This window comes from Ictalurus punctatus, chromosome 3 (genome assembly GCF_001660625.3).
Source record: "Ictalurus punctatus breed USDA103 chromosome 3, Coco_2.0, whole genome shotgun sequence".
In the NCBI taxonomy this organism is placed as follows: Eukaryota; Metazoa; Chordata; class Actinopteri; order Siluriformes; family Ictaluridae; genus Ictalurus; species Ictalurus punctatus.
The window spans coordinates 6,682,517-6,697,691 of record NC_030418.2 but is presented as its reverse complement, the minus strand read 5'-3'; the positions used below and the strand labels follow the sequence as shown (position 1 = coordinate 6,697,691).

The 15,175-nt window shown below is 38.1% G+C and overlaps 1 protein-coding gene across 3 annotated transcripts in view; it reads right to left on the bottom strand.

Moving 5' to 3' along the window:
- Window positions 1-15,175, bottom strand: part of col21a1 (collagen, type XXI, alpha 1) — a 57,412-nt gene that overhangs the window by 11,683 nt on the left and 30,554 nt on the right. For all 3 annotated transcript variants that reach the window (XM_053679485.1, XM_017464586.3, XM_053679484.1), the window contains 5 exons: window positions 11,667-11,720; window positions 11,474-11,527; window positions 11,053-11,106; window positions 10,890-10,961; window positions 1,254-1,289 (listed from right to left, as the gene is read on the bottom strand). In XM_053679485.1, the coding sequence (XP_053535460.1) occupies window positions 1,254-1,289; window positions 10,890-10,961; window positions 11,053-11,106; window positions 11,474-11,527; window positions 11,667-11,720 (270 nt within the window). The remainder of the gene's footprint in view (window positions 1-1,253; window positions 1,290-10,889; window positions 10,962-11,052; window positions 11,107-11,473; window positions 11,528-11,666; window positions 11,721-15,175) is intronic.

Here is a 15,175-nt window from a genome sequence, read left to right as displayed (position 1 = left end):
CTACATGATGCGGAAATACTAGTTCATGCATTCGTCACCTCTAGATTAGATTACTGTAATGCCATACTGTCTGGATGTTCCAGTAGGAATATAAATAAGCTCCAATTAGTCCAGAATGCAGCTGCTAGAGTCCTAACTAGAACTAGAAGATACGACCATATCACACCGATATTATCCACACTGCATTGGCTCCCAGTAAAATCTCGCATTAATTATAAAATACTCTTATTAACCTATAAAGCACTAAACGGTCTCGCGCCACAATATCTAAGCGACCTTTTGGTTTTATATGATCCGCCACGCCTACTTAGATCAAAAGATGCAGGCTATCTGACGGTACCTCGAATAGTGAAGGCTACAGCAGGGGGATGAGCTTTCTCTTATAGGGCCCCACAGTTATGGAACAGTCTTCCTATTAGTGTTCGGGACTCAGACACAGTCTCAGTGTTTAAGTCTAAGCTTAAAACGTATTTGTTTACTCAAGCCTACCCTGACTAGATTCTGTTCTACTTTCTCCCTCTCTCCTTTCGCCGAGCCCCACACGAATTTATGGAGATACTAGAGATCCTGATCCTTTCAGCCTCTGGATGGAGCTCAAATCTTCTTTAATTCCAGACTGCTGGGACTACGGCTGCTCTTAACACCATACAGACTTCATATAAATCCATAATGAACTTTTTCACAATATCTGTTGTTACCCAGATGAGGATGGGTTCCCTTCTGAGTCGGGTTCCTCTCAAGGTTTCTTCCTCTTAAAACATCTTAGGGAGTTTTTCCTTGCCACCGTCGCCACTCAGTGGCTTGCTCAGTTGGGATAAATTCACACCTTTAATATCTGTATACCGTGTTGATATTTCTGTAAAGCTGCTTTGAGACAATGTCTATTGTAAAAAGCGCTATACAAATAAAATTGAATTGAATTGAATATATATATATATATATATATATATATATATATATATATATATATATATATATATATATATATATATATATATTATATATATATATATACATATACATACATATATATATATATATATATATTATATATATATATATATATATATATATATAATATATATATAATATATATATATATTATATATATATATATATATATATATATATATATATATATATATATATATATATATATATATATATATATATATATATATATATATATATACACACACACACAAAGTATTTTTTAATGCATTTTAAAGTGCCCTTTGGATTGGTACACATACCTCTTTCCCTCTTTCACCTGCGGCTCCTATTTCCCCCTGCCAAAATCAAATAAAAGATCATTAGAAAATAAGGATAGCATGAACTAGTGAGTAGGGGTAACATAATCACAACAATATCCTGCACTCAAATACACTGCAATCAAGTCATGTATAAGATGGTCATCTACAGTTGAGATCTGATATTTTTAATACGTTACATCTCTCTCATTCCATAAGAAATTATTTTTTTGCTAAAGGAATATGAACATGCTCACTATAGAAAGTAACCTTCAAGAATAGCCTGGTTATCATATGTTGTTTGCAAATTTGGTATAAACTACATGCATGTAATTATAACTTAACTCTAAATATGACCAATGCTCATAAATAGCAAGACTAGCCACTGAGATCTTTGTGCAGCATCAACTTTCTTCATTGACATTTATGCATGACATTTATGACGATTTGATCCTGAGGGAATCTTTTCACAGTGGCAACAATTTTCAATACACCAGAGTCATTAAATATTACGCTGCAATCTGGACGAGACAGAACATTATTTGAATTGCAGCTGGCATTAAGAGCAAGAAAATATATGAACTGGGACTTATATACAGTATGCTGAAGTTAAAAATCTAACTGCAATATTCAATAATAAACATATGTATATTTAGGTCCATAGATGTGCAAACACACAAAATTGACTGGTTTGGAATCAGACATAGTTTGCCAAATGTTGCTCTTGTTTATACCCATACCTCTCAAATTACCCTTGTGCGTTTATAGTAATTGTCTTTTCATGTGTCCATGATTTTCTGACTTAAAGACGGAGCAAGGTTTAGATAATATGTTTAAAAAAATGAATGAGTGCCCCTTTTTAAAATTAATATATGCATGTTCAGACAGTGCTTCACACCTCTAGAATGCTTGGTTAGGTTTCGTTTCTGCTGGGTTCTCCACTTTCCTCCAAATAACATGTCAGTTGCTGGATTGTCTACAGTAAATTGTCCCTAGGTGTGAATGAGTGCCTGAATGTGTGTACATATGGTGCCCTGCGATGGACTAGGGTCCTATCCATGGTGTGTTCCTGCCTCATGCAGCCAGTGTTCCTGAGGTCCACCGAAATCCTATTTGGGCAGCTGCAGAGGGCGATGGGTTCAATTTATGGGTTCATGCTAGATGACAAATCAATGTGGAAAATTGCCTTGCCATTTTAAGAAGGAAAGACTTTTCTCAGTCCAAATTGTAACTACATTGTCCACCACATTTCCACAACAATTTTGGACATTTTTTTTGTCCAGCAAAAAGAAATAAAGCCTAGACTGGCATCTGTTGCAGGGGAAAATTACAGGCACCATGCTTTGACAAAGGTAAGATGTACAGTCAGGTCCATATTTACATATGTCACTGAACTTGAATGCAAAGTGTGTTCCCTGTGGGTCTGAAATTACTGTTTCATTTACTAAAACTGCAGCTCATTACACAAACTGCGCCTGCTAAATGGACTCTGCTTGAAGTGCAAAGCTGCTGTAAATGGCCAGGAACTGTCAAAAAGCTTGGCAATAAAGAGCAAATGCAAGTTCAGTAAAAAGGTCAATCTGTTGATAAATGACGTTCTTAGTAAATAAAGACAGAATGGTCTGAGATGCGTTAAGCAAGTGGTTCTCAAACTTTCTGTAACCAGGGACCCTTTTAACTATAAAATAAATTTGATGGACCCCCTCAGAATGGATTTATTTCACAAACAACATTATATAGGTCTTTCAAATGATATTTTTCTAGCAATAGAGCCATAGAGAACACATAAGATCTGAGATTTAGGGTTTTTTAGGGGTGCTTGGACCCATAAATATATAATATATTTAACTAACGTGGATTGTGTTTTCCACCACTGTAACAAACAAAACAAAATCAATTATAAATAAATAAATCACAGACCTCCTGGCTATGTTTCAGGGACCCCTGGAGGTCCCTGGACTCATCTTTGAGAACAACAGCATTAAACATATTATGGCTAATATGAAACTTTTCATACTCTTTGTTTTTGAATGAAAAGGCTGCTCTCTGCAGAATAATCCTTGTATAAAAGTGTGCAAAAATAATAATAATAAAAAATTTAACTATATTCCATTTTTCTTGTGGTTGACCGTGGCTTGTATAACATGGAAAACTGGCACAGGTCACAGAAGTCCTGTTGAATGTGTTGAATTTCCTCCTCAGATGTGAGGAAACTTTCATAAATCATTTTCCTGCACTATGTTCTACTGTATGTAAGCAGGGTTGCCAGATCGCTGTGTAAAACCAAAAAGCTCCACGAACAAGCAGTATATAAAAATCTGGTTTCCCTCCAATAGCTAGGTTTTTCACCAGGGTCCAAAAATGGTCTTGAATTATTATCCATTTTGTCATAAAAAAATAAAAATAAAAATGATCGATGAGTGGGTTTTAAAAACTGTGCTGGCAGTTAAAAAGTATCGGGAACAACACGCATCTGGCAACACCGACTACACAGCTTCAGAGCAACACGGTTGCTGCTAAGTTAAACCTGGTTATGGGCGGTGAGCATCGCTAATATCATTAGCATCTCATTAGCATAGCTAATTTAATTTAATTTAATTTAATTTCACTATTTTTCCCCACAGTCTTTTCTTACGTGAATATATACGAGGATTGAAGAGCACTTCACGTGTTGTTCTGTGAGGCTTGAAAGCCAGTTTTGTACATAACCACGCAAGGATTTAAACACAACAGGCGCTAACAAATAGTCTACAGTATATGGCCCTCGGTAGCCATTTTAACAGTTAAGTCTTCTTTAGAAGTCGCTTTGCTATGCAGGCATCAACGGTACATGACAAACGAGTAGGTGTACCTAATAAAGTGACTGTTCTACACTTTTGTACTTAATGATTCTAACCACAATTATTACTTACTTAAGTTTGTTTACCTAAACGGCTTTATGGAGTCACCATGGCATTAGCTGTTAAGGTTTTAGCTGTTAGTTAAAATGCTAACATTTGTGCTAATAAATTAGCGACTAGCTGAAAAAGGGGTAAGTTTAAAAAAGAGTTCATGTATTTTTAAAATGTTTTTGCTTTAAAAATGTTCTTTTAAAACAAGCTCACGTGTTTTCCCACAGCTTACCATCTTCTGGTAAAAAAAAAAAAAATTAAGAAGAAGGAAAAAAAAAGAAAGCAGGTTTAACATCTTTTTTTAAGAAAAAAAAATACTAAAATTGTGTCAGGGCGTGTAACTCGATAGTTTGCTCATGATTTTGCAAAAGCCCTGAATTTTTTTATGAGCTTCTCCACTTAAAGTCTTTTATATTTATGTGTATATCTGAGGTCACTATCCAAATATTCTGTGAGAAATTAGACATGCAAAGGCTTATATCACAAAGCAATACATGGTATCGGTGCATTTAAATTAAAAAAGTAAGTAGGCCAAATGAGCACTGTATCTGACTGAAACTCTACCATTATGATATTATACCATTAACTCTTAAAAATGCTCAGATACCGTGAAATACTGTCGTAAGTTTGTTGTCACACTAATAAACAGTTGACATGAAATGATAGCAATCTGGATCTATTTCATGAATAAAGATGGCAAATTAAAACAAAACAGACTGCAAATTGTGCTCTGGGAAAATATCAAGAGGAGCTACTACAGCATCTTCGTCTGTGATCCGTGCAGCCTGATTAAACTGGTGTTTTTAACTATGATCTTTTTAACAGAAAAGCATTAAGCAGTGATGAGTGTGCAGAGTAGCTGTGGCATGCCAGTGCACTTAAATTCTGTGAACTCCGAGGCCCTGTTTACATCTGGTCACTTCATGCGTTTTTCTCTGATCGGACACCTATCTGATTGTGAAAAGATCAGGTGTAAATGCCTTCCGAAGAACGCATTTGAGACGGATTTAAATCCGAATGCTTAAACCACATCAGGAGGTGGTCTGGGACGCTGTATCCCAGACGAAACTGGCCAAGTCTAAATATGTCTGGTTGTTGAAACCACGTAGGCTACGTCAGCACTTTTCTCCTCCCAAATGGAAGTACGTCACTCACTTTAGCTGCGCCAAAAGCAAAAACCAACTGTTTTTGACCTGTATAGCCTGACTGAGATGAGTGTGCCTCCTCATTAAATTGCGTTGCAGGCAAAGATAAAGGAAGCTCTGGCGCCCCATTCGGAAACTGGATAGTCAGTCTTGTTCCGTAAAAGAAGCCAGCACTAGGCTTTTTTTCCCACCGGTGTTGACTCCAAGCTTTCATCCAGGTATCTCACTGGGTTTTAAAGTTTAGTACTGTTGACAGCGAAAGTGCTGCACATAATAAGTCCTGCCTTTTGTTGCGTAAGCGTTGCAGCAAGCATTTTCGTTTTCTTTTTCGTCTGCATTCCCAAACCCAAATAGAGCAAAATAACGGTGGCTGCCATTTCAGTTCAGCGGAAATGTGTATTTGCATTTTGCGCAGGAATAGAAGATCGGATTCATATCCGTTTAGCTGAAATGCATTATGTGGCCAAATGTAAATGGAACCGTTTAAACAGATCGGCTGTCCGATCAGAGAAACCACATGAAGTGGGCAGGTATAAACAGGCCCTGAGACACACATGCCTCCTTCCCCCTCACTTTAATTGTGAGTCAATTTACAATTCACAGCTCAGGTCAGCCACCGCTTGCTTACTATTAAAGATATTATTTAAAAGCCATAACGTCGTAAACATAAAACTCAGCATGAGGAGTTCAATGATAGCAGCAGACCATTAACAGAGTGAAATGACATGTTCCGTGATGTTTAATACTAAGTAGGTTACTCATTTCAGTATCAGTATCAATGAGTACCGAAGAAATGTACTCGGGCGGGGGGGGGGGGGGGGGGGGGGGGGGTGGTTATCAAGGCATCCCTGATTAAAATGAAACTGATTTAGAACATTGGATAGAATAGTTACAGTGCTGTGAAATAGATTACTGATTTCTTCCATTTTTTTGTGTAAATCTCATACTAAATAGTTTTAGATCTTCAAATGAAATACAACTTAAAACAAAGGCAACCTGAGTAAACACACTAACAGTTTTTATTATAATTATTTTTTATTGAAGCAAAAAAAGTTATCCAACACCTATCACTCGTGAAAAACTAATTGCCCCCTTAAATTTAATATCTAATTGTGCCACATTTAACGGCAGTTACTGCAACCAAATGCTTCCGATAACTGGAGATCAGTCTTTCACAGTGCTGTGGTGGAATTTGGCCCACTCTTCTTTGCAGAACTGCTTTAGGTCAGCCACACTGGAGGGTTTTCCAGCATGAACTGCCTGAGCCATTCAGAGGTGGACTTACTCCTATACTTTGGATCATTGTCTTGCTGCATAATTCAGCTGTGCTTGAGTTTCAACTTATGACTGAAGACTGGACAACTTCCAAACAGTTCAACTTTCGACTCATCAAGCCACAGAACATTCTCCCAAAAGGTTTGAGGATCATCAAGGTGTGCTTTGGGAAAATTCATATGGGCCTTAATGTTCTTCTGGGTTAGGCATGCTTTTCACCTCATCACTCTTCCATGGATGCCATTTTTACCCCAGTGTCTTTCTGATAGTGGGGTCATGAACACTGACCTTTATTTACATTTATGGCATTTGGCAGATGTTCATTCCACCACCTACGTGCCAGAACAGAGATGAGTCTTGATTCATGCTTTTCTTGTACCCTGAGAGATGGAGGCACCAGTCTAGCAGTGTTAGAGGATCGGAGGGAGCATGGTGCGGTGTGGGGTGTGATAAGTGAATTGAGATAAGTGGGTACTGGTCCATTTTTGGCTTTGTAGACTAGCATCAGTGTTTTTAAACCTGATGCGGGCAGCTACAGGAAGCCACTGGAGTGCTGGTAGCAATGGGCTGTTGTGGGAGAACTTAGGAAGGTTGAAAACAAATCAAGCAGCTGCATTCTGGATAAATTGAGTTGCAGTAGTCCAGTCTGAAAATGACAAGAGACTGAACCAGCACCTGAGTGGCCTGTATGGATAGAAATGGATGAATCCTTCCGATGTTGGTTGATGTCTGGACATCGGTTGATTGTCCATCGTTACCCCAAGTTTGCATGCAGTAACCGAAGGTGGGATCAGAGAGTTGTCCAGGGAGATCACCTGGGATGAACAGCAGTTCAGTTTTGCTGTGAATAAGTTTCAGCTGATGAGATGTCTGCCAGATGTGCTGAAATCTGAGCAGAAACAAGAGATTCTGAGGGAGGGTAGGAGAGGAAAAGTTGAGTGTCAGTCGCATAGCAGTGGTATGAGATCCATGTGAGGATATGACCTCACCAAGAGATCAAGTATAGAGGGAGAACAGAAGAGGACTAAATACTGAGCCTTGTAGGACACCAGTGGAGAGTCGGCGGGGAGCAGATGTAGATCCCCTCCACGTCACCTTGTATGAGCGACCTTCCAGGTAGGAAGAAAACCACTGCCATGCTGCACTATGAATTACAAGACTCTTGAGGGTGGACAAGAGAGTCTTGTAGTTGACTGTCAAATGCTGCTGAAAGGTCGAGGAGGATGAGGACTGATGACAGTTTGGCTGATCTTGCAGCATGTAGCTTCTCAGTGACTGCAACAAGGGCAGTCTCTGTGGAATGTGCTGCTATGAAGCCGAACTGGTTAGGATCTTGGAGGTTGTTCTGCGAGCGGTAGAGAGACAGTTGATTGTAGCCAGTGCATTCATGGATTTTAGAAAGAAACGAGAAAAGTGATACCGGTCGGTAGTTGCTGATGTCAGAGGGATCCAGAGTGGGTTTTTTTAGGATGGGAATAAATCTTGCTCTTTTGAATGCAGTTGGTACAGGACAAGGTGTCCTGCAGGATCTCTTCTGTTGCTAGATTAGACAAATGTGCCAGTGATGGAGAAGGGGACTCCTCAGTGAGTAGTGTAGAAGTTAGGGTAGAAGTAAAGGTCTGGCAGGTTTTTTTTTTTCAATCTTATTGATGCAAGAGAGGCCTGTAGCTCCTGTTGATGTTTTCCTTGCTCTTTTGTGACTTCCTGGATGAGTAGTTGCTGTGCTCTTGGATGAATTTTGGAAGGTCGGCCACTATTGAGCCAAGTGTTTCCATTTGGAGATAATGGCTCTCACTGTGGTTCTTTGGCATCCCAAAGCCTTAAAAAGCTTTGTAACCCTTCCCAGAATAATGTATTTCAGTCACCTTCATCTTCATCACTTTTGGAATGTCTTTCAACTTTGGCATAGTGTGTTATTGTGTAAGAACCTTTAACCAACTTCATGCTGTCAAAAGTTCTTTTTAAGTGTTGATTTGAGTGAACATGGCTGGCAGTATTTAAGCCTGGTTGCGTCTACTCCAGCTGAACCACATTATGAATGCAATTTCGTAGATTTGGGGAATCGGTAACCATGGAGGCAAATACATTTTCACACAGGCCCAGTTGGTATTGGATATTGGTATTGGATAACTTTTGTTGCTTCAATATATAACATTATCATTTAAAAACTATATTTTGTGTTTATTTCGGTTACCTTTGTTTTAATTTCTGAAAGAATTTAGTATAAGGTACACAGTCATGTGAAGTAAGTACACCCCATGGAAATTGTTGGCTTTTTTGACATATTAGTACAAGCAAACATTTGATCATCTTTGAACCAATGCCTATTAATGAAGTTAATATACTTGAACAACTGCACAAGGAAAATGAGCTTTTTCAATCATTTATTGAACAAAAATATCAACAGATGTGATATTCTTCTGTGGAAAAAATCAATACACTCTTGGCCTCAGAAGCTAGTATTGCCCCCTTTAGCAGAAATAACTTCTTGTAGGCGTTTTGCATAATTGACAACCAGGCTTGCTGGAATTTTTGACCATGTGTCTATGCAATATTCTTTCAGTTGCAAGATGTTGATAAGTTTGCTAATGTGCTTAGGCTCATTATCCAGTTGAAATGTAAACATTCAATTCAACTTTTGGACAGATGGTCTCACATTATCTTCAAGCATTCTTTGATGTGATGCAGAATTCATAGTTGAATCAATGAATGCAAGCTGTCCAGTCTCTGAGGCAGCGAAGCAACCCCAAACCGTAACATTTCAAACACTGTGCTTCACAGTTTGTATGAGGTTCTTCTCCTGAAAAGCTGTCTTTGGTCTATGCCAAACATGTCTGCTGTTACTGTGGCCAGACAAGTCTATCTTTGAATCGTCTGTCCAGAGCACATTATTCCAAAAGGCCTGGTCTTTGCCTATGTGCTCATTGGCAAACTGCAGTCTTGCAAAGGCTTTTTCCTTGCACGCCTCCCATGCAGGTCAGATTTGTGTAATCTCTTTCTGATGGTGTCAAAATGCATGCTTCTACAAACAGTTGCAAGACTTACTAGCAGGTCCTGTGATGGAAATTAAGGGTTCTTGGAGACTTCTTTTTGCATCTGGTGTACTCTTGGGCTGAATTTGCTTGGACAGCCAGTCCTGGACAAATTGGCAGTCGTTTGAAATCTGTGATTTGTAGATTATTTTCCTTACAACGGAATGATAATTTGGAGATCTTTTTAAATCCCTTTCCAGACTCTTAGACAGAGTGACAACATTTTTTCTGAAGGCCTTACAGAACTCTTTAGATCTTGGCATGATGACACCACACCTCAATAGCAAAGGGAACACCAGACACTAGATATGAGAGGGGTATATACTAGAGGGGTATAAGACAAGACAGATTCCACCTGCATTCCCTATGCAGGTTCTAATCACTGGCACCCAATCTTGAACACCTGATACTAATGTTATGGTTTTGAAGGTATGATAAATGTAGGGGTAACCCTAAAGTGCATTTATCACATCTTCAGAGTACTCATTCCCCACTTCCCCCCCTTGCTTTTAAATTGTGCGGCCATGTGCATTTTACTTTCGCTTTCAAATTATCGGCAATTCAGGGGCAGCAATTGTTTGATTATTATTCTTAATGGAAAAACCACCACAACAACAAAACAGTACAATGACACACCTGCTTATATTAAACATGGAACTTTTGAAACCAAGTCTTCTGCCATCGTCGCGTCAGTCAGCTCGCCTCACTCTCATTATGTGATAAATGAAATCTGATCTGTGCTATGACTCTGACTCATGGTGAATTGAGCAGACGTGTTCAGTTTTTAATTGTAGCGTCCGTTCTCTAACTGAACTAAATGATTTTTATTACTATAAAATAGCAACACTAGAATGGGCAAATTATGTAATCGGTGTGCAGCCGAACACTGTGTAACACCAGGAGCACAGACTATCGCAGCAAGCCTAGTTTACTTACTTTTTCCTGCTGACTGATCTGTTTTTTTTTTGTTCATTTAATTGTGAAAATTACTACATAAAACTGACATTTTGTGTCATCGGTTAGTGATGGTGTTATTAATAGGCACTGTTTCACAGCGGATCAAATGTTTGCTTGTTCAAATATGTAAAAAGCACCACACAACAATTTCCATAATTTCCATAGGGATGTACTTTTTTTTTTTTTTCCCCCGCCCGCACATTTTTTCACATGATGGTACACAAAAACAAAACAAATACTTTTTTTTCACAGCACCGTAAATATTGGATATTATATTCAAAAGAATATTTGAAATTTAAGACATTTGATAGACCAGTCATTTTCCTGTGTTGTCCATACCTTAGATCCCTTTATACCAGGCATTCCAGGCTGTCCTGGCTGTCCTGGGTTCCCTGCTTCTCCAGATTGACCCTTTTAAAAAAAAAAAAAAAACAGTTAGTTATATATCGAAAACTTAAATAATTTTCTTATACTACTTGTTTACATGTACATAATTTTTTACCTGTTGACCAGGTAGCCCTGATTGACCCGGCACACCATTGTCTCCTTTACTGCCCTAATGATGAAATGAGAGAGTAGAATTATATGAATAAACAGTGGGTAATAGAAAACTAAAAGTTGTTGAATGTTTACAGGTTACTGCAGTGTAGAAATGTTTTCTGATCAGGACTAGTTTGAGTCCCTAAATTCTCTTTTCTGCAGTTTAGTTCACCCTTTTCACTCCATAAAGTGAGTATGTATGATAGAAAGTATTGGAATGTAAGTGTAGACTCTTGAAATTAGAGAAGAGTACAGCCTACACTGACTAAATACCTTTTAATACTGAATTATTTTATGCTTTAGCAACCATTATAACAGTGCACCTAATTCCTACTATTGACGTAAGCAGTGTATAATATGAGGTTGAAAACATGCATTATGACCTTGGGTCCAAGTAATCCAGATGGACCACGTATTCCAGGCAAACCCATCTCGCCCTGTGAAAAGACACTCTCGGTTGGCATTTTTCCCCCCAAGCAAAGCTCATTGCTGGTCAGCCTTTTACTAGAATTGAAATATTTTACTAGTTTAACATAATTCCTGAAAGTCCATGAAGCTATGGGTATATTCACTTACATTGTCCCCTGGTGTGCCTTTTGCTCCCTTTGGTCCTGGTAATCCTGTCTCACCCTAAACAATAAAATATTGAAATTAATTTGATTATTAAACCTATAAAATAACAATACCTATAGTATTTAAATTCTTATGGTTAATCACTGGCCATGTACTAACTAAATTTCAGCCAATTTTATAGCAATGACTTTGACCATGGCATGATCTCAATGACTTTAACCATGGCATGGGATGCACTGAAAGGAAAATTATGGGCCAAAACCGAAAATTCAGGATGCACATGGCCAAAAACCAAAATGAATTGAAAAAAAAAAAAAAAATTGTATAATTGTGTTATGAGACTTTTTAATTCATTTCATGAATTTAATGAATCTGAATTTAAAAATTACAAACCAATAAAATGATCACATTTTTAAATTAACACACCAAAATAAAAACAATATTAAATATATTATTCCTCATTCAGTTCTGTAACAATCAAATTAAAAAAAATTTTTATCCAATTATCCAAATAATGTAACGATAACTATTATGCAAAACAGCAGTCAATTAATGAACTTGGCAGCTGTAGGCTAGCATCTTGCAAATACAAAGTTTAATATGCTACACAATCATTTTAAAATGATTGTTTTCAGGCAAACATGTTTTCAGGGGGTGTATCGAACCTGTTGTGGAAAAGTGCTTCGGCACCGTACCCCATCTTGAAACTTCTACGGAACAAACACTGCGGATTGCAAATTTGATGTACTTATCAGAAACTTTTGAGTATTTCCAAATAGTTGACATGATTTCCCTTTGCTGGGTAATGCCGTGATAACCGTCTGCTAGATAGAAAGTGAAATCTGAGGACTGTGGCTCATATTTTCGTCCTTTTTTTCTCTTTCGGCCAAAAACCGAAAATGCCATTTTGGGCCAAAAATTTCAGTGGCTGAAATTTCGGTGCATCTTGGTGCGTACAGTTTATCTTTTTTTTGGTTGTTGACATGATTGAAACACATAACTCCTGCATATTTATGAGCTGTGCATTCTACCAGTCTCTTGTTTGACCACATCCCAAAGGTACTCTGTTGATTCAGATCTGTTGACTAGGTAGGCCATTGGAGTACATTAGACTCGTTGTCATGTTTATGAAACTAGTTTGAGATCCTTTGTGACTTGGAGTGTCTTCGTGCTGAAAGTAGCCATTATAAAATTGGTGAATTGTGGCCATAAAGGGATGCACATGGTCAGCAACAGTACTCAGACTGTGGCATTCAAACTCGATTGGTATTAAAAGGTCCAATGTGTGTCAGGTAAACTTTCCCCACACCATTACACCACCAGCAGCCTGAATTGTTGACATAATGCTGTCTGGGCTCATGGATTCATGATGGTGATGCCAAATTCACATCCTGCAGTCTGGATGGCGCAACAGAAATCAAGATTTCGTTTTCTTTTTTTTTCCCTCTTATTTTCCTAATCTTCAGTTGTCCAATTTTGGTGAGACTTTGCCTGCTGTAGTCTTAGATTCCTGTTCTTGGCTGATAGGAGTGAAACAAGAAATGGTCATCTGCTGTTGTCTCATCCTCTGCAAGGTTTGACGTGTTGTGACCTGAGTTGCTTTTCTGCTCACCATGCTTGTAAAGAGTGGTTATGAGTTATCATAGCCTTCCTCTCAGTTCCAGTGGCATTCTCCCTGTATGTTTTCATCCATTGCTCTGCTGTCACCTGATTGATTAATTGGATTATTTCATGACTGAGCTGGTGTTTACGTGTCTTAACTGTAATACTGTCTTGTGTAACATCCTTATCTTTACAGTCTCTTTGGTAAACGCTAATATTTTTACATCATAGTGGTTGCAGCACTCTGACTGCATCTACTACCAGATCTACCTGTAGAGCAGGGGTGTCAAACATACTGCCATGGGCCAGGACCAGCCTGATAAATGTAATAATCCAGCCCATAAAATTATTTGAGAATCAGTGTTAATTAATTGAATTGAAGATTAGAAAAAAGAGGTAGGCGGAAATAGAGCATTTAACTGGGAGCCATAAATTTGGCTGCTCACAAAACATGATGTAATTTTTTCACTAGCAAGCTAAATATATTTACATGTAATCCTTAAGCCCACTTCCCAATTAAGTCCATTACAGTGTGGAAAAAACATGGAAAAGTTTAGGATGGGGTAAACACTATAAAGAGCACTGTAAGGTAAAAGCATGATTTGGAAAGTTTGTCTTCCTGTTATTGAATTGCTCTGTTCATCTATTTTGTATATGATGCTTGTTCAATCCATGTCTCTATATTTTTTATTTGTTGTTTGGAGTGTTACTTTTTGGTTCAGTTTGGATGGATATCTTTTATTAATAGTTAATATAATTTATATATTTTTCATTAAAAAAGTACAGTACATTTTCATGGTACAGTCAGCAAAGTTTGTTTTTGTAAAGTTTAGCAATATTTTACTTTCAATTTTAAAACCTGTTGCTTGATTAATCAATTATCGGCAGGTACTTCCCAACTTGTATATTGGTAAAATCCACTATTGGTCAACCTCTAAACACACGCTTTGATGGCATCAAACAAGGTACAGCTACTATGCATTTATAACCGTGCATTTAAATGCAGCTAAGAACTACTAACTAATAGTCTACTAACACCCATATGAACACATGGACACCAAACACACAATGCAGACACGAGGAAAATTCAATCAAGCCAATTGCCCAGCAAAAGGCAGACAGTGTAAAGCTTCTGGAAATCTGAAGCACTGTGCCAAAGTCTGTCACTCATGCAAGAAGACGCCTGCACAGCAGATTCCTGGCAAGGACTCTTCTCTCAGCAAACAGAACAGTCGACAAAAGAAAGTTCATCAGCTATCTGCGACTCGCACAATATCAGCTCAAACGGATTCAGCAGTAATGATGTGTTTGTGTTTGCCATCAACAGTGGCACATATGCACAGTAACCTGTTCTGAGAGACCAATTTTCCGTCAGATATGAGTCTGCACTGTTGTTACACCACCCATAAGGTCCTCACAAAGTTGTCAACGTTTTCCAACTAAATGCAGCCATTCTGTGTGAACGTTATAAACCCCCAACATCGTCATATATGAGCTCACTGAGGCAACGGTTTTCTCCAAGCTAGACCTCACAGCATATTGCCACCAACTTGTTACACCCAGAAACATCAAAATTTTAGCATCTGTTCTGCTGCCAAAGTGCTCCTGAATTTCCCAAATGCAAGAAAGCATACTCTGAGTGAATAATTTCAATTATATCATTGTCAGTGATGTCCCAAGATGCATATAACAAAGCTGTTCCAATGGCTGAAAGACAATGGCCTGACTCAACAGAAACAAATGTGAGCTGGAGAAAAAAAAAAAAAAAAAAAAAAATCTCTTCTCAGTAGATGAGATTTCAACTGGCACCAAAAAAAAGTGATTCACTAAGTCAGCAACATCAGGAATGGCATGCTGATTCATCAAACACATTTCTACCACCACTGTACCTTTCTGTGACCTGATGAAAA